At 36.1% G+C, this 23,695-nt stretch overlaps 1 protein-coding gene across 3 annotated transcripts in view; it reads right to left on the reverse strand.

The window, feature by feature from the left end:
• Nucleotides 1-23,695, reverse strand: part of PXDNL (peroxidasin like) — a 502,908-nt gene that overhangs the window by 134,082 nt on the left and 345,131 nt on the right. For all 3 annotated transcript variants that reach the window (XR_012378199.1, XR_012378200.1, XM_025870586.2), the window contains exons 5-8: nucleotides 23,366-23,437; nucleotides 17,255-17,326; nucleotides 11,213-11,382; nucleotides 8,531-8,648 (exon numbers count right to left, since the gene is read on the reverse strand). Coding sequence is in view for 1 of the 3 variants with exons in the window: in XM_025870586.2 (XP_025726371.2) it covers nucleotides 8,531-8,648; nucleotides 11,213-11,382; nucleotides 17,255-17,326; nucleotides 23,366-23,437 (432 nt within the window). In the remaining 2 variants the exon portion in view is untranslated. The remainder of the gene's footprint in view (nucleotides 1-8,530; nucleotides 8,649-11,212; nucleotides 11,383-17,254; nucleotides 17,327-23,365; nucleotides 23,438-23,695) is intronic.

The raw sequence follows: 23,695 nt of genomic DNA on the forward strand, positions 1-23,695 counted from the left end.
ATTTAGCTGAATATAAAACTGAAGGAAACTAGATTTTTTTCCCTTTAACAAACTAAATATATGCAATTACCTTCTGGTATATAAAGTTAACTGTCAGTGTAATTGTTATGCATTTGTGGGTAATCTGCAAATTATCTTGGATTGAAAGATTTTATCTCTTTCAATTTTCTTTTTTTTTAATTTTATTATGTTATGTTAATCACCATACATTACATCATTAGTATTTGATGTAGTGTTCTATGATTCATTCTTTGAGTATAACACCCAGTGCTCCATTCAATACCTGCCCTCTTGAATACCCATCACCAGGCTAACACATCCCCCCACCCCCTCCCCTCTAGAACCCTCAGTTTGTTGCACATAGTCCATAGTCTCTCATGGTTCAGCTCCCGCTCTGATTCCCCCTCTTCATTTTTCCCTTCCTACTAGCTTCTTTTTTTTTTTTAACATATAATGTATTATATGTTTCAGAGGTACACGTCTGTGATTCATCAGTCTTACACAATTCACAGCGCTCACCAAAGCACATACCCTCCTCAATGTCTATCACCCAGCCACCCCATCCCTCCCACCCACTACCACTCCAGCAACCCTCAGTTTGTTTCCTGAGATTAAGAGTTCCTCATATCAGTGAGCTTAGATGCATGTCTTTCTCTGATTGACTTATTTTGCTCAGCATAATACCCTCCAGTTCCAACCACGTTGTTGCAAATGGCAAGATTTCATTCCTTTTGATCGCTGCATAATATTCCATTGTATACATATACCACCTCTTCTTTAACCATTCATCTGTCGATGGACATCTTGGCTCTTTCCATAGTTTGCCTATTGTGGACATTGCTGCTACAAACATTGGGATGCATGTGCCCCTTCAAATCACTACATTTGTATCTTTGGGGTAAATACCCAGTAGTGCAATTGCTGGGTCATATGATAGCTCTATTTTCAACTTTTTGAGGAACCTCCATACTGTTTTCCAGAGTAGCTTGCATTCTTACCAACAGTGTAGGAGGGTTACCCTTTCTCCGCATCCCCGCCTACATCTGTTGTTTCCTGACTTGTTAAATTCAGCCAATTTTCCCAACACCATTTGTTGAAGAGACCATCTTTTTTCCATTGGACATTCTTTCCTGCTTTGTCGAAGATTAGTTGACCATTTCTGGGCTCTCTATTCTGTTACATTGATCTATGTGTCTGCTTTTGTGCCAGTACCATACTGTCTTGATGATGACAGCTTTGTAATGGAGCTTAAAATGGAATTGTGATGCTGTCAGCTTTGCTTTTCTTTTTCAACATTCCTCTGGCTATTCGGGGTCTTTTCTGGTCCCATACAAATTTTAGGATTATTTGTTCCATTTCTTTGAAAAAAGTGGATGGTATTTTGATAAGGATTGCATTAAATGTGTAGATTGCTCTAGGTAGCATTGACATCTTCACAATATTTGTTCTTCCAATCCATGAGCATAGAAAGTTTTTGCATTTCTTTGTGTCTTCCTCAATTTCTTTCATGAGTATTTTATAGTTTTCTGAGTACAGATTCTTGGCCTCTTTGGTTAGATTTATTCCTAGGTATCATATGGTGTTGGGTGCAGTTGTAAATGAGATTGACTCCTTAATTTCTCTTTCTTTTTTCTTGTTGTTGATGTATAGAAATGCCACTGATTTCTGTGCATTGACTTTATATTCTGCCAGTTTACTATATTCCTGTATGAGTTTTAGCAGTTTTGGGGGGGAGTCTTGTGGGTTTTCCACATAAAGTATCGTATCATCTGCAAAGAGTGAGAGTTTGACTTCTCTGCCGATTTGGATGCCTTCTATTTCTTTTTGTTGTCTGATTGCTATGGCTAGGACTTCTAATACTATGTTGAATAGCAATGGTGATAGTGGACATCCCTGCCGTGTTCCTGACCTTAGGGGAAAAGCTCTCAGTTTTTCCCCATTGAGAATGGTATTCGCTGTAGATTTATCCTAGATGGCTTTTTGATATTGAGGTATGTTCCCTCTATCCCTATACTCTGAAGAGTTTTGATCAAGAAAGGATGCTGTACTTTATCAAATGCCTTTTCTGCATCAATTGAGAGGATCATATGGTTCTTGTTCTTTCTTTTATTAATGAATTGTATCACATTGATTGATTTGCAGATGTTGAACTAACCTTGCAGCCCAGGAATAAACCGCACTTGGTCCTGGTGAATAATCCTTTTAATGTACTGTTGGATCCTATTGGCTAGTATTTTGGTGAGATTTTTTTGCATCCATGTTCATTAGGGATATTAGTCTGTAATTCTCCTTTTTGATGGGGTCTTTGTCTGGTTATGGGATCAAGGTACTGGTGGCCTCATAACAGGAGTTTGGAAGTTCTCCTTCCATATCTATTCTTTGGAACAATTTCAGAAGAATAAGTATTAATTCTTCTTTAAAAGTTTGGTAGAATTCCATTGGGAAGCCACCTTGCCCTGGGCTTTTGTATGTTAGGAGACTTTTGATGACTGCTTCAATGTCCTTAGTGGTTATAGGTCTGTTCAGGTTTTCTATTTCTTCCTGGTTCAGTTTTGGTAGTTGATACATTTCTGGGAATGCACCTATTTCTTCCAGATTATCTAATTTGCTAGCATATAGTTGCTCATATGTTCTTATAACTATTCATATTTATTTGGTGTTGGTTGTGATCTCTCCTCTTTCGTTAATGATTTTATGTTTTTGGGTCGTTTCTCTTTTCTTTTTGGTAAGTCTAGCCAGGGGTTTATCAATCTTGTTAATTCTTTCAAAGAACCAGCTCCTAGTCTCGTTGATCTGTTCTACTGTTCTTTTGGTTTCTATTTCATTGATTTCTGCTCTGATCTTTATTATTTCTCTTCTCCTGCTGGGTTTAGGCTTTATTTGCTGTGCCTTCTCTAGCTCCTTTAGGTTATTTTGTGGGTTAAGTTGTGTATTTGAGATGTTTCTTGTTTCTTGGGAAAGGCTTGTATTGCTATATACTTTCCTCTTAGGTCTGCCTTTGCTGCATCCCAAAGATTTTGAACAGTTATGTTTTCACTGTCAATTGTTTCTATGAATTTTTTTTAATTCTTTAATTTCCTGGTTGACCCATCATTCTTTAGTAGGATGCTCTTTGGCCTCCATGTATATGAGTTCTTTCCGACTTTTCTCTTGTGATTGAGTTCTAGTTTCAAAGCATTGTGGTCCAAAAATATGCAGGGAATGATTCCAATCTTTTGGCACTGGTTGAGACCTGATTTGTGACCTAGGATGTGATCTATTCTGGAGAATGTTCCATGGACACTAGACAAGAATGTGTATTCCATTGCTTTGGGATGGAATGTTCTGAATATATCTGTGAAGTCCATTTGGTCCAGTGTGTCATTTAACGTCTTTATTTCCTTGTTGATCTTTTGCTTAAATGATCTGTCCATCTCAGTGAGGGGTTTGTTAAAATCCGCTATTATTATTGTATTGTTGTCAATATGTTTCTTGATTTTGTTATTAATTGGCTTATATAATTTGCTGCTCCCATCTTAGGGGCATAGATATTTACAATTGTTAGATCTTCTTGTTGGATAGACCTATTAGGTATGATATAGTGTCCTTCCTCACCTCTTATTACAGTCTTTGGTTTAAAATCTAATTTGCCTGCTTATAAGGATTGCTGCCCCAACTTTCTTTTGGAGTCCATTAGCATGGTAAATCGTTTTCCGCCCCCTCACTTTCAATCTGGGGGTGTCATTGGGTCTAAAATGAATCTCTTGCTGACAGCATATCAATGTTTTTTTTTTTTTTTTTTTTATCCAATCTGCTACCCTGTGTCTTTTGATTGGGGCATTTAGCCCATTTACATTCAGGGTAACTACTGAAAGTTATTAATTTAGTGCCATTGTATTGCCTGTAAGGTAACTGTTACTGTATATTGTCTGTGTTCCTTTCTGGTCTATGTTACTTTTAGGCTCTCTCTTTGCTTAGAAGACCTCTTTCAGTATTTCTTGTAGGGCTTGTTTCCTGTTTGCATATTCCTTTAGTTTTTGTTTGTCCTGGAAGCTTTTTATCTCTCCTTTTATTTTCAATGACAGCCTAGCTAGATATAGTATTCTTGACTGCATATTTTTCTCATTTAGTATTCTGAATATATCATGCCAGTCCTTTCTGGCCTGCCAGGTCTCTGTGGATAGGTCTGTTGCCAATCTAATGTTTCTACCATTGTAGGTTACAGACCTCTTGTCCTGAGCTGCTTTCAGGATTTTCTCTTTGTCTCTGAGACTCATAAGTTTTACTATTAGATGTCGGGCTGTTGACCTATTTTTATTGATTTTGAGAGGGGTTCTCTGTGCCTCCTGGATTTTGATGCCTGTTTCTTTCCCCAAATTAGGGAAGTTCTCCTCTATAATTTTCTCCAATATACCTTCTGCCCATCTCTCTCTTCTTCTTTTGGGATCCCAATTGTTCTAATATCATTTCATCTTATGGTATCACTTATCTCTTGAATTCTGCCCTCATGAGCCAGTAGTTGTTTATCTCTCTTTTTCTCAGCTTCTTTTTTCTCCACCATTTGGTCTTCTATATCACTAATTCTCTCTTTTGCCTCATTTATCCTTGCAGTATAGCCTCCATTTTTTATTGCACCTCATTAATAGCCTTTTTGATTTTGACTCGGTTAGATTTTAGTTATTTTATTTCTCCAGAAAGAGTTTCTCTAGTATCTTCCATGCTTTTTCCAAGCCCAGTTAGTATCTTTATAATCGTCATTCTGAACTCTAGTTCAACATCTTACTAATATCCATATTGTTTAGGTCCCTGGCAATCGGTACTGCCTCTTGTTCTTCTTTTTGAAGTGACTTTTCCATCTTGTCTTTTTGTCCAGAGGAGAATAGATGAATGAGAGAACAAAATACTAACAGGATAACAATGACCCCAGAAACTAAACAAAGCAGAAGAGATCTGAAACCTAGGGAAAAGAGAGGGAAAGAAAGCGAAAAAAAGAAAAAGATAAAAATAAAAAGAATATGATCAAATATGATCAGGCTGGTGCATAGATCCAATGCCACACACTAGATTTTGGGTGTATTTTGTTCTTTTAGAAGGAAGTGCCTCCCAAAATTTTAAAGAAAGAAAAACTTGTATATGTACAAAAATAAGGATAAATATGATGAAGGGATGGAATATGACCATAAGGATGAAAATTACAAAAGATTTTATAAAAGGAATTGATAAGATAAGAAGTTGGTTGAAAAAAGAAGAGAAATTTAAAAGAAAGGGGGGAGGGTGAATATGATCAGGCAGGAGACTGAACAAAGCCATATACTAGAGATTTAGGGTATATTTTGATCTGCTATAAGAAACTGTATCCCAAAATTTTAAAGAGAGAACTTATATGTATATATATAGATATATATACCAAAAATAAGGTTAACTACTATGAAGGGATAGAATATGACTCTAAAATTGAAAAATAAAAAATATTTTTAAAAAACGGATTGATAAGATGTTGGTGGAGAAGAGAAAAAAAAATAAAAAAATAGAAAAAGAAAAAAGAAAATTAAAAAATTTAACTTTGAAAAACTAAAAAATCAGGCAGAAAAATCCATGAACTCTATGTGCTGTATTCCCTTAGTGATGGAGTTCTGCCATTCTCATTGATTGGTAAACTTGGTCTTGATTGGCTGTTCTTGCTGATCTTCTAGGGGAGGGGCCTGTTGCAGTGGTTCTCAAATGTCTTTGCCTGAGGCAGAATTGCCCTGCCCTTGCGGGGGGCCAGGTTAAGTAATCTGCTCGTGTTTGCTCTGGGTAGCTTTTGTTTCCTGCAAACTTTCCCTGCAGATTTGGAGGATGAGAGTGAAAATGGTGGCCTCCCAATCTCCACCCCAGAGGGCCAAGAACTTGGGACCCTACTTCTCAGTGAGCCCCCAGAGAAAAGCAGTCAATCACTCCTGTCTCCCCGGTTTCTGGCCGCACTCCATGTTCACCTGGCCTGTGACTGAGCATTTCTATCTCTGGCACTTGACCCCGTTTGGAGTCTCCAAATCCTGCAGATCCCTGCAGTGCACTCCTGTGCTGCTCTTCCTAGGGGAGGAAGGGGAGTCTCACCAGATCTGCCGCTTGTTGAGTCCCTGCTCGGAGAGAGCAGTGGCCTGACTGTGCCACAGATCACGGTTTATGGCAACCCAGATCTGAGAGCCCACTCCTTGTCTCTGGAGCTGGCTTCCCTGCTCCTATACCTGGAAGCTGTGCTGTACTCAGTCACCCCCAGTCTTTCGGTGACCCTGATGGTCCTGAGACCATACTGTCCCAGCGAGGGTTCCACCCCCCACTTAGCCACTGGAGTGATGTCCCTCAGCAGAGCAGACTTCTAAATGTTCCAATTTTGTGCTCCGTTCTCTATCACTTGCCAGTAGCCAGCTGACAGAGGCTCCCTCCCCCCGCAGTCTATCTTTCTGAATATCACCTCAGATTCACTTCTCCGCATGTCCTACCTTCCAAAAAGTGGTCACTTTTCTGTTCAGAGAGTTGCTGCTATTCTTTTCTTTGATTTCCTGTCGAGTTTGTAGGTGTTCATAATGGTTTGATAACCATCTAGCTAAATTCCTGGAACCAGATGAAATTTAGGTCTCCTACTCCTCTGCCATCTTGCTCCTCCTCCATCTCTTTCAATTTTCTGATCATAATGTACCAGATACAGATTCCTTTTTTAAGTCCTTGTTGGGAATCAGTACCTTTCTTAATCTGAAATCTCATGATTTTTTTTCATTTCTGGAAAAGTTCTCATTGTTACTTCTCTAAACATTGACTCCAGCTCATTATTTCTAACTTCTCTTTCTGGAATTCCTAGTGAATATGTCCTGGACCTTTGGATTATAGTTTCCATGTTTCTTAACCATCCTGATAGCTAATATACTCCAACAGACATACCCTCTAATTCTCTAATTCTACCTTTGTTTGTGTCTAATCAGTTCTTAACTCACTGTTCTATGAACCCTAAAGTCAGGATAGAGGTTATCTCCAGGGGAAGAAAACAGGAGAATGTTAAGGAAGGAACACCTAGGTTGCTTCTAATGAATTGGCAATATTTTTTTTTCTTAGCTTAGTTTATGTTAAACATGCTTGTTTCAAATTACCAGTTGTAATATAGGGTATATTTCATGCACTTTCAGTATATATATTATCTTTTTATTAAAAAATACTTTATGACAAATAATCAGCAAGACTTGTTAATGTTAAACATTTCTTGGTATAAATTCTTCCCTTTCGTTTCTATTTTTTTTCTATATGAAATGGCTAATATAACAGAAATTTCTACCTATGCTTCACCTTTCCTTCATTTTATTCCTTCTTTTTCAATTTCTTTGTTTCTTTTGAAATGCATCTTAGTTTCCTTAGTCACCATATTTAAAACCCGTATGTCATACATTCCATCAAGCAATATGATTTTTTATTTGTCCCTTTCTGAATACTAGTCAGTACCTTTATAACCTTGAACACATAATGACTTAATTTAAACTGTAAGAAGGCAGAGCAAGCAGTTGGAAGACATTATAAGCAGCAATTTCTATTTCTCAAGTACCCTTGAACTATCTCCAGATGGAAATAAATTGATGTCTTCTATCAATTGAAGTCTTTCTCCTGAGCCAGATTCCAGATTTAATAGTATTCATAATTGCCTTCTTTCCAAGCTATTTTTAACCTATACTTATTAGTTTTTTGCTAGAATTAAAAACACACTTTATAAACATGCCCGGGTTTCTTACTACAATTACAAATACAAATTATATACAAAAAAGACACAAACTATATCAGAATATTTTATAAAGAAAAGCATTAAAATTTAGAGTTGATTATACACATGACAGAAAACAATGAAATTTTGTGGAGGCATGGAAGAGACACATGCAAACCATGCTAGTTACCAATAATGTAATTAATGATAATATAATTGTCCAAGTATTATCATTGAATTGTATCAAATATATAATTCATTTCCCACTCCTCTTTTAAACTTTTATTTTAACTTTTTATAAGTTTGTTATTACTATTCAACTTTATATTCACAGACTTTTAGACTAGTAGATACCATGTTTTATCAAATAGTGCAATAAGAATAAAATAAATGACTACCATTTTAAGTAATCTGGCATATCTTTTATTTCCAATTTACTTACATAATGTTATACTGATTTACTATGTGAAATTTACATCAAGTGTAAAATACCAGGTTGAAACTAAAATAATTAAGGTGAGGTTATATCTAATTATGTTCAGATTTTAATACATACTAGTTTGTTATTATCCCAATATTTCCTTCTAGAAATAATACAAAATTCCTTTACTCGATTTCACAATCTTTGATGTCTGGAAATATACAATTTTAAGAAGTCTTCCAGATACTTTGGGCAAGTCAAAAGATGAAAGTTAAAAGAGATTTTTATGAAATGTCCAGAAATACTGACAATTTTGGAAAATTCATCTCTAGATAAACTTGAAGCAAGATAAATGGGTTAATGAAAGTTGAAAGAGAATACAACACATGCCCATGCTCAGTATTTACTTGTTATGTATCCAAATAATCTTTGGTTTGGGGTTTCCTTCAGCCCGGCAAGTAAAGTAGACAGTATTCCCTGATGTTACTTCCACATCTTGGGGCTCAAAAGTAATTCGAGGACTCTCTGTAACAGAAGAATTATTGGTATACTTTTAAAGATACAAAATTACAGTACTTTAAGATATTATTGACAAAGGACTACAGATAATTTTAATTTCCTTCTACATTAAAGTTTTACAAATTGTATTGCTTTTACCCAGTAACATACCAGTTTCAATGTTAGACATATATTTAACAAAACTTTAGAAGTTTGAAAGATTCACTGCATAAAGGAATCTCCAATGAAGTAAATTAAATAAATTTCCCTGTGCCTTTTACAGCCATATTTATGGAAGGATTTTGATTTTATGGGTCAGTATTTTAAGCCAAATACTTCAGTTGAGCTTGCAATTTTGTAGGCATTCTTCTAGACAATTAGCCATCTAACTACGCACTTTATAAAATTTATAAGAATTTGTATGTCTAGACCTCAAACCTGGTTGAGCAAAATTGCTTATTAATATAAATGAATGTTTCCATTCTCAAATAATAATTAGTGGTAAAACATGGAAACATTTAAATTATTTTAATAAGGAAGTGGAGTGATTGATATTTAATGAACCAGATAATATTATTGAATTTAAATTATAGAGAAACAATGTAGAAATTACCTTTCTACAGCAAACCTAATTTTTAAACCTTTCTAAATGATAAAACTCTTTCTTTAATAAGTGCATCATTTGAGACTTTCAGTCATTAATAAATAACCAGATCTAACATGTCTGGAGAATGTTGCATAGATCTCTATTAATCTTAACCGCTTCATCACCAAGTCCATATAACCAACATCTTGGCCTTACCCTTTTTAGAAAAATTGTTTGATTCATTTACATGTTTACTTTAAAAAATAATTCAACATTACAGTGTGTCAGGCACAGTGCTAAGACAGTGATAAAACAGGGATCAAAACAAAGTCTCTGTACTCGTGGGCTTATAGTTTCATTGAAACAACTGAAAGTAAACAAACACAAAAATGTATAATAAAATGTTGTAATAAGTGCTAAGAAAAGTAAATGGTGATTTGATAGATTATAAAAAGGGACCTGACTCAGCGTGTGTGTGGTAGGGAGAAGGTGGGTAGAGAGCAAAATTAAATAAAGCCTTTCCAAGTAATTAACATTTAAGAAGAGGGCCCTTAAAAGAGGAGAGGCAAGAAGAATACTGTAGGCAGAGTAAATAGCATATAGCCAGTCCTTGAGTTGGAAAAAATCTTAAGAACTTCTAGGAACTGAAAGAACATCATGATGGCTAAACATCACTGGGCAGAGGCAGGGGCAGAATGAATCAAGGTTACAGAGTAGCCAAGGACTACAACATATAGGAAGTATGGCGTTGTTAAGGATTTGGTGTTTCATTTGAAGGCATGGGAAGCTATAAAAGAGAGTGAAAGAATTACTGGTATTGCTTTTACCCAGTAACATACCAGTGTTTTAAAAGATCTCCCTAAATACAATTGGAGAGGGAAGAAAATGAAGGCTGGGGCAGCAGTTAAGATGTTCTGTGTTCCCAGCAAACTTGACTATGACATAAACTCCAAGCTGATAGTAAAGATGGAAGGTAAGGACAAATTTGAGATTTATTTGGAAATAAAGACCAAGTCATTTTGCTTCTCCATCTGGATGGAATTAAATTATATTAATATAATTTTCCAAATGACCTCCTTAGAGAAATTCAAAAATTGGCCTCCAATGAATAGAGCACTAGAAAGCAAATTTCTGCTGTAAGCTATCACCTGAGTAAATTTTCAAGGAGCCCAATTATCACACACATGCACACGTATGTAAGTATATTCATTTATTCATATTTAAAGCTATATATAAAAAATAGATTAGATAGATACACAGGTAGATATTCCTTTATTTATATTAAAAGCTTTAAGTGAGCATCAAATAATTTCTTTTTTTAATATTTTATTCATTTATTTGACAGAGAGAGAGAGAGCACAAGCAGGAGGAGCAGCAGAGAGAGAGGGAAAAGCAGGCTCCCCACTAAGCAGGGAACTCGACATGGGGCTCAATTCCAGGACCCTGGGATCATGACCTGAGTGGAAGGCACAGACTAAGCCACCTAGGCGCCCCGAGAACCAAAAAGTTCCTAAGAAGTTATACTTGGATCTTCAAATAAAGTCTGAGAGAATTATTGAAGTTGTCAGAATATGAACTATGCTTACCAAATCCAAAGTTTGCATTACTATTATGAATATTAATAATTATTTGATCTAAAGTTGAAAAACCTCAATTATTGATTATTAACACTTAAGTAATACTAGTTTAACTGGAAACTTTAATGCTGGTCACAGTGTCCTGTGACCTTGTTGAAAATAGTTTTCTTTAATATTTCTCCTTTGAAATTTGAAAGTTGGATTAAATGATCCTCAAGGACTATCCCAGCTCTGTTTAAAATGATAAAAACTTTCTTAAATCAAAATACAGATGCTGAAAAGGAAATTGACCATACTTTTAACTAAAGAACTTGATAACATTTTCTGATATTATGTCCTTCCAAATGCAACATCGTATAACAAACTTTTATAAAAAGAGGGCAAACAAAAGACATTTCCATTTTACACGCACAGAGAAAATTGCATACCACAGTTGAATTCCTCTACTGTTAACGAAGCGATGGAGCGTCCCTGGAGCCTTCTGGGATATTCACATGTAGCAGCAGCCTGAGTTTGGCCATTTCGGGCATAGCCTTGCATAAGTTCCCCCAGCCACATTAAATCACAGTCACAAACTAGAGCATTGGAATCCAGACGCCTAGGCATGCAGGCAAGAATTACAACTGTTGAAAGTGACTATTAATTTCTTTTGAATCTTCTGAATTAAAATATTTAACTTCCTGTAATTTACCTTCTCAGTCACATTTTTGGCTCTAGGATTTCTAGCTACCAATTAACAGATTAAAACACATGCTTACCTGTTTGCATTTCTTGAACAGAAATAGATATATTTTCATATTAAATATTTTTGGAAAGCACTTTGAGACTCAAAAAGTGGTTTTTACTTAACATGCATTTTACTTAACGTGCAGTATACTATTTGATTTAAATAAATAACTGTAAGATAAAATGAAAACTTACTTGTTTTAGAGAAGACTAAAAATTAAAACTATACATATTGAAATGTTATAGTTCTTTTACATGTTAGGAACAGAGAATTTATATTTGGTGGTGTTGCTTTTCTAAACTTTTTCATAGATGTTACTTTTAAGAGTAGATGCTTTCTTACCCAAAGGAGGCCTATAAATGTGCTGTGTATAGTTTGTGCGGCTGCCCTAGATGACTTGCTCTTTTCTCTTGTAAACCACCTTGACATCCAATATGGATAGGCATGTGTTCCTTTGTGTTTTCAATTTTCCCTAAAGGTTAGAGACAGGGACTTTTAAAATTTTCTTTTTTGTGTGTACTAAAAGGCCTGGCTATCACTGAAAATGACACCATTTTACAAAGGTCCACATCTGGAATTGTCTCTTAGAAACCGTGATGGGCAGGCCTGTCATATTTTTTTGTGATATTTCCTAATCTAGGCCCACAAGTTCTTCACTTTTGCTAAGTTTTACTATATTTTCCTAATCCTTTCCAGCACTTTTTTTCCTCATGAAATAAAATTGATAGAAAACCAAAGAGATTTATGATGTATACCTCCATTCTTGCCAAAAGATATATAGCAAAAGGGCACAGATATGATAAATTATCTCTTTCATTGATCCCAAGGGTTAAAGGGCAGCATTAGCTAAATGAAATCCACAAGTCTGTCTATAGCAGTGATCAGGTCACATTCTGCACAAGGGAATTCCAGAGATGAAATGATAATATGGATATATTTATGATAGTGACAAGGGTTACATTGTTCAAATTTTATTGTAATAAGTAATGCCAAATGTGATTTTTAAGCAGAATTTTAAAATGCCATAATTTTTTAATAATTGTATGAAATGTCCTTAAAAATCATTTGGGGGCACCTGGGTGGCTCAGTCGGTTAAGCGTCTGCCTTCGGCTCAGGTCATGATCCCAGGGTCCTGGGATCGAGCCCCACATCGAGTCCCGCATCGGGCTCCTTGCTCAGCAGAGAGCCTGCTTCTCCCTCTCCCTCTGCCTGCCTCTCTGCCTACCTGTGCTCTCTATCTCTCTGTCAAATAAATAAATAAAATCTTTTTAAAAAATTAAAAAAATCATTTGGGAAACAAACAAAGGAATTTAAAGAATCAATAGGCATATAAAATTAAAAATCCTAGCTGTTTTAACTTAGGAGTCTGTATTAATATCAAGTTACTAGAACAGTTTTTTTCTAAAAGTAAAAAAATTCATGTTCTTCTCTAGATTTGGATTATAATAATTCCAGAAAACTGTACATTTTTAAATAAATTTAAGAAAGATTTATTTTCTGATAATTTTGTGAAGTATATTGTAGATGCTTAGTTCACAAGATTAAGTTATATTGTACTTAAATTGTATTACTCTAAAAAGAGTAGCTATATTTAGAGCATTAAATTGTTAAATTAAGGGGAAAAAAATCTTACACTCATTAAAAAGTTGCTGAATGGTATGGATTTTATTTTCTTAATGCTTCCATCAAGATTTCACATGAAACTGAAGGAAAAAAGCCATAACTGAAATGGAGAATACTTTCAGCCTTGTCTGGAGTGATGTAAAAGACATAACAGTTGACTAGCACTTGTTCAGCAAAGTATTGGGTTCAGTGTCCTTGGCTATTCCATATCACTGACTGATTTACTCTATCAGCTGCTTTGTTAAAAAGCAGATATATTTCAACATTAAAGTTCATTCTGATTCCTGTTTTTTAGTTTAATCATGTTTTGAGATTAATGTCTGGTAATTTTATCAAAAGCAGTTTTTTGTTGTTAAATATTAAGGTGTAAATTCTTGCTTCAGTATCACCATGAGGTTTCCAAGCTGAACAAAAGCCAGGACATCAACATAACTTCCTTGGGAACATCATAGTCATGGGACCCTAATAGTTTGGAATTTTCCATTTCCTTGACATCATCATTGCTTATATATCAACCCTCCATTAATCAGTGATCAATATTTTCCCATACGTATCCTCATGCTTGTGTGTTTTAGCAACACTTGAGCATAAGATTTAATTTCTTCTTTTTATGACCATTGACTTCAATTAAAAAATTCATCTATAGCCGGGATATAAAACATGAATAAAACAACTATGGAATTCTTTTTCACTTGCCACTTAAAAACCTCCTTTATATTTGAAAAAAATATATAGCACTAGAACTGTATTTTTGTACAAAAGTCCATTTGGGGAGTCCATAAATAGAGTGTTTCCAAATTCATACTGGGAAAGCATTCTTTGAAACATTGCCTATAATTTAAAGCCATAAATTTTGAAAAATAAAAAGCTATCAAGTAAATCAATAGTAAAGGAGGGTTGTCTTAATTTGTATTAGACCATACTTAGTAGTAGTACCCTATGCTTAAAATCATTGCCATTTTACTGTTCTCTATTTTGAAAGTTCTCTTAAATCAAATGTCACACCAAGTGTGCTAAATAAAAGACAGCCTTTTGATAGTATTCAGTCAAGAATCACAACACCCAAATAATTACTCCCTTGGGCCTGTTCACTGCTCAATGGGCAATTTGAAAGGGAACGAAAAGCATGGGGTAAATTCAAATTCAAATCTTTCTATTTGAAAATGGAGTAATATATCACTTGTACTTGCATAATCCCTTTCACTTACAGACCCAAAAGCACTGTTAAAAAGCATTTCATTAATTTTTTCAGTACTCTTGGAAGGAATGTGGTTGTCATGAGTTAGAAACAATATGGTACAGATGGGGAAACTGCTATCAGGTGTCACACACAGCTCCTGGGTTGATAGGGCAAATGTGATTCACACAGGTTTCTCAGACTCCCAGGTGCTAGCCCTGAAGCAACATTCCCCCAGCTGTTGAGAGACTTCAATGTGGAAGATAGAATTTATTGGATGGTACGTGTAGTTTATTTACTAGCCCTCAGTCACTTTCCTTTATTCTGATTTTCATGTGTAAATTACAGCTTGGACAAGCATGGGTTTGAGGATTTGGAATAACTAGGTACCAGTGCTCGCCATCTCAGACTGACCAGTAGAACCCTGGAAGAGTTTGCTCAAATCATCTGTATGTCAGTTTACCATGACCATAAGTGATCAGTGTACCATCTATGAAAACAGATGTTTCATCAACACAACATACTAATATTCTTATACTTGCCTTAAAACATTTGAAATACATATAGCACATGCATAAAAGATACATACTGGCACATCACTGTACGTAGGGTCTCCCTCTGCTTCTTTATTAGTGTTTATTTCTCTGTGTGTGTTCCAGCAATAGAGTGAATGCTGTTTCATTAAATTAAGAAGTTAGAACAAAAAAACTGCTACTAAAATTTAACAAGAAAGAATAATAGAAAGGGATTAGAAAAACAAACAAGAAATTTAGCATTTCAAGACTTTCTGAGAGTCTTAGAAGTCAAGAATGATACCCAGATAGAAATGTATGTAGAAAAAGAAACATTTCATGGGAATTATAATTGCAAATATACAAAGAAAGTGACTCTAACCACAAGACATAAATCCAACAAAAGAGAAAGATGGCAAGTAAAAAAAATATTGGTAACACAATGCCTTGGCATTTTTCATTTTCCAGATGTGACTTAAAAACAAGAATGTTAAAACAACAGTGAGGTAACACTACATATGTGTTGGAAGGGCCAAACCCAGGACACTGAGGACACTAAATGCTGATGAGGGTGTGGAGCAAGAGAGCTGTCATTCACAGCTGGCAGGACTAAAAAATGGTACAGCCACTTCAAAAGACAGTCTGGCAATTTCTTATAAAACTAAACATACTTTACGCATGCCATCCAGCATCATGCTCTTTTGTATTTATCCAAAAGAAGTGCAACTTATGTCCTCTCAAAAACCTACACACGGATGTTTCTAGCAGCTTTATTTATAATTGCCAAAATGTGGAAGCCAACAAATGTTCTTCAGTAGTGAATAGATAAAGACATTGGTACATCTAGACAAGGGAATATTATTCAACACGAAAAAGAAATTAGCTAGTGATTTCCATGAAAAGACACGGAAGAATCTTAAATGCCTATGACTAAATGAAAGAAGCTAATCTGAAAAGGCTGCATACTGTATGATTCCAACTATATGACATTCAAGAGAAGACAAAACTATGGAGACAGTAAAATGCTTCGTGCCAGAGTTTAGGGGGAGGAGAGGATGAATAGGTGGAACACAGAGGACTTTTAAGCCAGAGAAAATATTCCGTTATGACATTATAGTGATGATATATGTTATTATACATTCGTCTAAACTCATACAAGGTACAATACCAAGAGTGAACTCTGGGAAGCAGGACATTGGACTTTGAGTGATTATGGGGTATAAATTTTAGCAAAGGTACCACTCCCGTGGAGGATGATCTTGGGGGAGGCTGTGTAGGAAGAGAGGGTATGTGGGAAGTCTCAGTACTTTCTGCGAACCTAAAACTGCTCTAAAAGATAAAGTCTTTTATGACAACAAACAAGAATCAATGCGCATACTACTCCAAATGGCTGTGGTGCAACCAGTTCTGAGAAGTAAGGAAATTTTGACAGAAAAAGAGAATCAGCAAGCAGTTGTGAGTCTGAGCACAAAGAGCACAGCCAGAGGAGAAAAGATGGTAGGCAGCACCTGCTGTGAGAACTGCAATGGAAGTAGAAAATGACTTGACAAGATGGACTGGGGCTGGATGAATGGTCCTCCTGATTATTCATGATCCTTGAAACACAATGATTTCAAGCATTATTTCCACACACATTTATTTCCCCCCGTGTTCTGATATCTACTTAATCTTAACATTCCCTTGCCCATGGACCTGGACCTGAGCACATCACACCAGAAAGACACCAGCAACAATGTAACCTCCAAGACAGCTGAGAGATGCACACCTTTGTAATTTTTCCCCTCCGTGCCCTCCAACTAGCTCTGGGAAGCAGGACATTGGACTTTTACCTGATAACTGGGACTTACGGAGGGAAAAAACAACAACCCCAAATCCATCAACAATGCAGAAGTATACCCAGAGATCGGGATGAAGAGACAGATCAGGGTAAAGGCGAATTATTCACACAGGCAGAGAGAAAAGTGAGGCAGCTGGAGGCTCAAACAGGATTGGGAGGTTCACTCTGAATTGTTTAGTGTGGGAAGAAATGAACTCTACCAGTAACCATACGTGCAATTAGGGAAAACTTCTGAAGCCTGGCCGGAGGAGTTAGACTTTCTTCAGAACTTCTCACACCTCTTTTTAAATAAAAGTTAAAGGAAAAGGAAGCCTTGGGAGTCTTTAGATTTGACCAGCAAGGAAATTACTGAGAACCAAGGAAACTTCTATCTTCAATATTCCTTTTGAATGTCACTTCTAAGAGAATACATGAATGCTCAGTAGACTGCGTCCTTTATCGCTCTGCGGTTAACGAAACCATTTTCTCCCTTACACATTAGAATTGCAATGATCTTCCATGGCCAAAGGAGACAAAGGCAAATCATTGCTTGGGATTTATTTATTTGGGGGGAAATCATAAGGTTTTTGTGTCTGTGCACTTGCTTTCACTTACAGTCTCCTTAATGAATCCAGATGAGAAAAGCTCCCAGCTGGGATTTTAGATAATTTGTTGTTATGCAAAAACCTGAAAAACAAAAGATAACTTTGAATCACAACACAGTAATGATGCTTTGGGAGACTTTAAAAAAAATTGGAATTGTGAATCCAAATACATTTCTAAAAGTATTTCAGTGTGAGAGAAGGCAAATACAAAACAGAGTGTCATTTATGCAAGCACAGTCTTAAAAGATTTACATGCATGTGTATTCTCATCCATGTTTTTTTTAATTTTTCGTTTTATTTAGTTAGAGATTACAAATGCTAAGAATAAAAATCACAGAAATAAGTCTTTAAACACATAGGAAATCAAGATAGAGAATGTATTCATTAAAAAGAATGGCACAATAATGTATGACTGCAGCAGCTTGCAAGAGAACCATGAATAACTGGATCCTGCGGATGGCAATCCTTTGTCTATTTTCACTTACTGGCCAGCAGCAGTTTTGCTAAAAGACAGTTCCATTTGGTGGTGCTGTGGTCCCTGGCTCAGCCAACCATTTGCCTGTTCCCTTTCAAGTCCATGCACACGTTCCCCACTCCAGGCAGATCACAGAGATGCACATCCCCAGGCTCTGTTGCTCATGGAGGAGACCCAGGCCACAGTATCTCTACCCCTCCTTCCACCTGGTCGGTCCTGCACTGGTTTGGGTTCCCTGAATGCTGCCCTGGCCATACCACTTTTTCCCACTGTGACGAGAGAAACTATGACTAGCAAATAACTAGCTAGGGTTCATCTGCTCACTAGCACCACTGAAAGCATATTCAACAAAGAGCACATGTATGAAGAGACAACATAACAAACAGTAGTCTGCAACACAGAGGAAAGCTCCATGCCATTTATTTCTAGACACTGTGGTTTTGAGCCTAATTATGAGCATAAATAATCAAATAATGTGTAGAAAATGTTAACAATTAGCTATATCCAGCCTCCCTCTGAGTCCTAATTCATGACCAGTGCCCCATCTCAAAATTAAATAAGATTATATGACCATGTTTTCCTAGCAATGTATGCTTTTAGCTTAATTTTAACTATTTTATCTATTAGGGATTAAGGTAGTGCGGTGTCAGCAGGAGTCAAAATATTTTTATGGCTTTGGAATTTGATGCACATCTGAGTAGATATAATTTTTTCCTGGTCCTTACTATTTTAGTTCCTTATACCCATTATCCCCAGCTCCACCCAATTCACCAAACTCAGAAGCAATGACTAGAGAAGAAACAGTGAACAGTTAGGTTAAGATGGGTGTACAGACAGAAGTCACACAGTAATTCTCATTCCCCACAAGCCCTAACCCATATCCATATCTCAGGAGATATCGGAATAGAATTTAATAATGGAGAAGTAGCTTGTAGTACATTGCAGCTGAACCTCGGGGAAAGCCACGTAATTTGGACAACTTATTCATGTGTTGTTTTTTTTTTTGCTGGACTACTAGCTTATTTCACTATTTTACAACTAGTAGAATCCAGGGTGATAACAGTAAGAATGCTGTTGATCATCTCTTAACATATTTAAAGCCTGGAAATTGCACCAATAACCAGAGATTGAAAGATGTTATCTATTTTCCAAGCCAAGTAGACCAGAATTGTTTAACAGGCAAAACAAATCAAGAAAAAAGCATAACATTGTCATCACCACAGATTTTGAGGCAAGGTATGTAAATCTTGAAAAATCATTGTCAAAAATTTTCCTTCATCTTGTATGGTGACAAAATGTCCAAATGTTATTTCAATATTAGTTTATATCATACATATTATTGGGGTTCCCAAATCAGATACTATTGCTACTTGTTATTTCTATAACTATTTGTTTTCAAGTAGATTAATCTGTCTAAACTTCAGTTCTTTTGTCCATAAAATGAGCTTATTATTATAATATTATTATTTATCTCCTAGATTACTATGTCAGTGACAACATTAAAACAGTAGTAGTATTTCTGTGGTCCTCTTCAGCAGGGGTGCAAAAATGTGTGCCTATGCTTCCTTTTTTCTCTTTCTTCTTTCCAGGTTCTGTGAAGTTAATCTTCAAAATGCTGACTATTTGTTGAATTCTGCTTGTAGAAGTATCACTTTGATTGCTTTACTCCCAACAAAACCTAAAAAGCACCTCTTCCTGTATTGGAAAGTTCTTATAATAATTATTTACTGCTAATGTTTTCTGTCAAAGATATTTGGTTAAAAAGAAAATTAGCAGTATCCATTGCACCGAAATGATACAATGACTGATCTCTTTCTTGTGGCAGAAATATACAAGTTATCAAACAAACCAAGACATGAATGAGTTTTTTCAACATTAATGTTCTGAGGAGAGAAAAGCGTTATCTTCTGCCTGAAATTTAGTTTAGAATTTCAAGATATATCCACTGGAAATCCAAGAGACTTCTAAGAAGAAGAGAAAACCTCATATTCAGATCCTATACTTTGAGAAAGCTTCTTGAAAGAACCTTGGCTGTAGTGAGGTGCATGCCTGATAAAGAAGACATTTCCAGGCTGGTTGACTCAATGCCAGTCCCTGCTGCTCCATAAAGCATTCCATGGGATGTTGTTTCAAGCTGGTATTCTCCCCAAACCACTAAAACTAAATGTGTTCTTAGTCACCATGAATGTTCTTTATGGCTACAGAATACCAAGGTTTTCTTCCTCTTGGTATATTTTTCCCTTTTTTTAAAGATTTTATTTATTTATCTGACAGAGACATAGCGAGAGAGGGAACACAAGAAGGGGGGAGTGGGAGAGGGAGAAGCAGGCTTCCCGTGGAGCAGGGAGCCCGATGTGGGGCTCGATCCCAGGACCCTGGGATCATGACCTGAGCCGAAGGCAGACACTTAACGACTGAGCCACCCAGGTGCCCTATTTTTCCCATTTTTAAAAGAGAGATTCATTAAAGATTCTAAAAGAAAAACTATGCAATATACAAACTATAGCTTGCTGAGGTCAGTCAGCATATAAAAAATAAATACAGGGATCCAGCTTTATAAAGCATGTCTATAGTCTCACCACTTTGCAATTTGCAAGTGGCACTGGGGAGAAATGGCATAGTTATCAGGTTCTTCGATACCAACCACAAATTATTAGACAAAAAGTCAGAATTTTGTATACTTTAACAGGCATTACTGCAATTTTCTGCCTGTGCATCAAGCTCTAAATTTTCAGCTTGAAAATTTTAACCCAGGTGGTTTCACAAAAAGTGTATAGATTCTTTTGCTTGGTGATGTAATAATAAATAGTTTATGATTGATTGTTTAGCAATAAGGCTTATTGACCAGAGAAAAATCTAAGTTTGGTAAAGGGCCAGGATTTTCAAATTAATTCTTCTCTTCATAGGAAAGATGAAGATGCAGGTCTTCACTGGCTTGTATTGACATCATGCGTCCAGTGAAAAGAACATTCCACACAGTGGTAGGGGTTGATATTTATGAATACAACACATGGGGGCTTTTATCAAAGCCTATAAGTAAAGAACTATTCTAGATACTGTTGCTGCTACTGCTGAATGCACATCACTTGAGGATGTGTAGTTACAGACAAAATTATGCTGAATTCGTATAGATTGAGAAATACCTTAATTAAAATAGTTTAATTTTAATATCTAAAATATTATTTCAACAAACATACTTCAAAGTTATAGAGAGAAGAATTCTGACTCAAAATAGTGAACGAGGCATGCAAATTTGCCTCATTCTCTTTCAGAAGTCAACTGACATAGCCCAGATGGTCAATACAATAAATAAACCCATAACAATCAAGAGGACAGAATGCATAAGGTCATCAACAGATAAGAGATTTCAATGAACTCTGGAAACATACAAAATGTGTGGAAGAGGGTTGGAAGATGAAACAGAAAAAGCAGAAGCCCAGAGAATATATGAAGCAGGAACAATCTGATTGTTTGGGACCCAGGACACCAAACTGAGTAGAGGGACAGGATGGGAAATGGGGTTTACTGAACGTGTGGATGAAGAAATGTAATTAATTTGTAGCACTGCTAAATGCTAAGAGGAAAAAAAATTATATATATATATATTTCTTATTATTTTTACAGGTTTTTCGCTAAAGAAAATTTAAAAATTGACAAAGAAAAGTAACAGATTTTGTGTGGAGCAGCAACTGAAGAGGAAGCCTTTCCTTTCACATTCTAATATTTTAGATGGAGAAATCTGCCATTTTCCCACCCAACTGTCCAAACTAAAATTCCCTCTAATGGGAAATTTTGAAAGAAAACAGACCTACCTACAAGGGAACAGGAGCCACTTAGACCCCCAGCCCAATATTTTCAAGTATAAATACCAAAGATCACCAGGTACAGGAGCTTAATCAGGACCATGGCAAAGAAAGAACAAGACAAAACAAAGAAAAACCAACTCCAGAAGAAGCAGGAGAATTCAAAGAACTAAAAAAAGAGAAACATAACAAAAACATGTTGTGATTAATATACTCAGAGATCTTTCAAGAAATATGTATATATAGTTTTTATTTACATAATAGGGAGGAAACGAGAAGTTAAAGCCTTTTTTCTTGGTCAGTTCCCTACTCCTTCATGGATCCTAAGATAGCAGCCCCCTCCAAAAGGTAGGAGATGCCATCACTGCCTTGGGACTCTCCTTTGGGGAGCAGGAATCTCCCCTTCCCAGTTTTCAATGGAGGAAAGCAATGCTTATTCATCAGCAAAATTTTCCCCAACATTAAAGTCAGTGGCTTAAGTTCTTTGAACTTATTAGTTATCGTGATGCTAAGCCTTGAATTTGCCAAAGGTGGAACTCACTGCTTAAACCTGGTGGAGCAGGAAATGGGTATAGTTCCCTCCTCCATTACATGCCTTCAGCAAAGCAAGCACACAAATCTAAACAATGCAATTTTATTCATTACAATGCCCATACTTCTATATGCAGATAAGTTTGGAGTGATGGCATGGGAAAGTGGTTGATTAGCTCTTTTTAATCTTTTAATTTTACTGGCCTATTTCATGTATCAGTATGAAAGGGCATCATTTTCAAAACCTACAGACTCCTAATTAGAATTTCTTTTCAGATATATTTTAATTCAAACTGATTCCTGATTAAGTTTAGAATGATGTATCATTCTGCACTTTCTTTCTCTTCATAAAAAAACCTGTTATCTTCTGCTAAAATCACAGTTAATTTGTTAATATAAGGTAATCGAGGAAATGAAGAGATAAAGTATTTTCATCTGATAAAAGACAACACAAAAGGAAGCTGTCCAAGTGTCCTTCTGGTTTGTCATTGTTATGTTAACCAACTGAGCCATCCAGACACCCCTACTTATTAAAACTTTTAAAATGAAGCTTATCAAATATAACATTCATCTAGAAAAGTACACACATTATGCTATAAGCATGATGACTTTCCTGAAAGTGAATGCAGCTGGGAAAACAGAAAAAGACAAAACTGCCAGGACTGCAGAAGCTCCCTCCTGCTGTTCCCTATCACCTCCTTCTCTCCAAAGGTAACCACTGTCTAACTTCTAGCTATTACACGTTACTACTGTTTCTGAATTCAAAAAACAAAATCAAACTATGCAATTTTCAATGTTTGGATTTTTTTTGCTCAAAATGTTTCTGAGATTCGTATGTGCTGTATAGTCTTCTGTTTTATGAATATGCAGCAACTTATTTCTCTTCTTTTGTTGTTGGATGTTTGAGTAGCTCTACAATGGAGCTGTTAGAAGTGATGCTGCCTTAAACACCCCAGAACACACTCTGGTGCACATGCATACATGTGCACGTCTGTTGTGTCTATAACTAGAAGTGGAACTGATGGATAGGTCATAGGGGATGTGTATGGTTAATTGTGGTAGATTCTGCCATAAGTTTGCAAAGTGGTTTTACCTCCTTGAAATGCTCATTGCTTTTGTCCTGTTTTTAATTGGGTTACTCGTCTTTTCTCCATTGATTTCAAACTATAGAATGGCTTACCGTAACTCTATCTTATAGTACAAATGTGCAGACTTTGCTTCTTAGGCTTACACCTGATCTCCAGGGCAGTCAATACATTGTATAAACAGAAGTAAAGCAGAAGCAAAGGACATCTAGAGAGTCAACACTTACAGTCGCTCTAATTTCAGAAGGTCTCCAAATGTCTCTGGTTGTAGCGTTTCTATTTGGTTGAAATGAATATACCTGGAAGGCACAAAACAAGTTGGTTATTTCTTGTGCTGGTGAGAAAAATAAAATGTTTGAGGAATTAACAATAGCTTCAGCTGAAATTCAGCTCTGAAGTATTCCAAGTCCCCTCTGTTCTTTAGTCCTGGGTCTAAAACCTGATGTTCCAACAGGGAACCAACACGAAGAGCATCCAGAAGCAGTAATTCAATATCACCTCTTCTCTTAGGTAGTGCTCTTGAGTAGAAAGATACTACATGGTTGGTGAAGTTACTC

This window comes from Callorhinus ursinus, unplaced genomic scaffold (assembly GCF_003265705.2).
Source record: "Callorhinus ursinus isolate GAN/ISIS: 27379988/994484 unplaced genomic scaffold, GSC_fseal_2.0 scaffold5, whole genome shotgun sequence".
Lineage (NCBI taxonomy): Eukaryota > Metazoa > Chordata > Mammalia > Carnivora > Otariidae > Callorhinus > Callorhinus ursinus.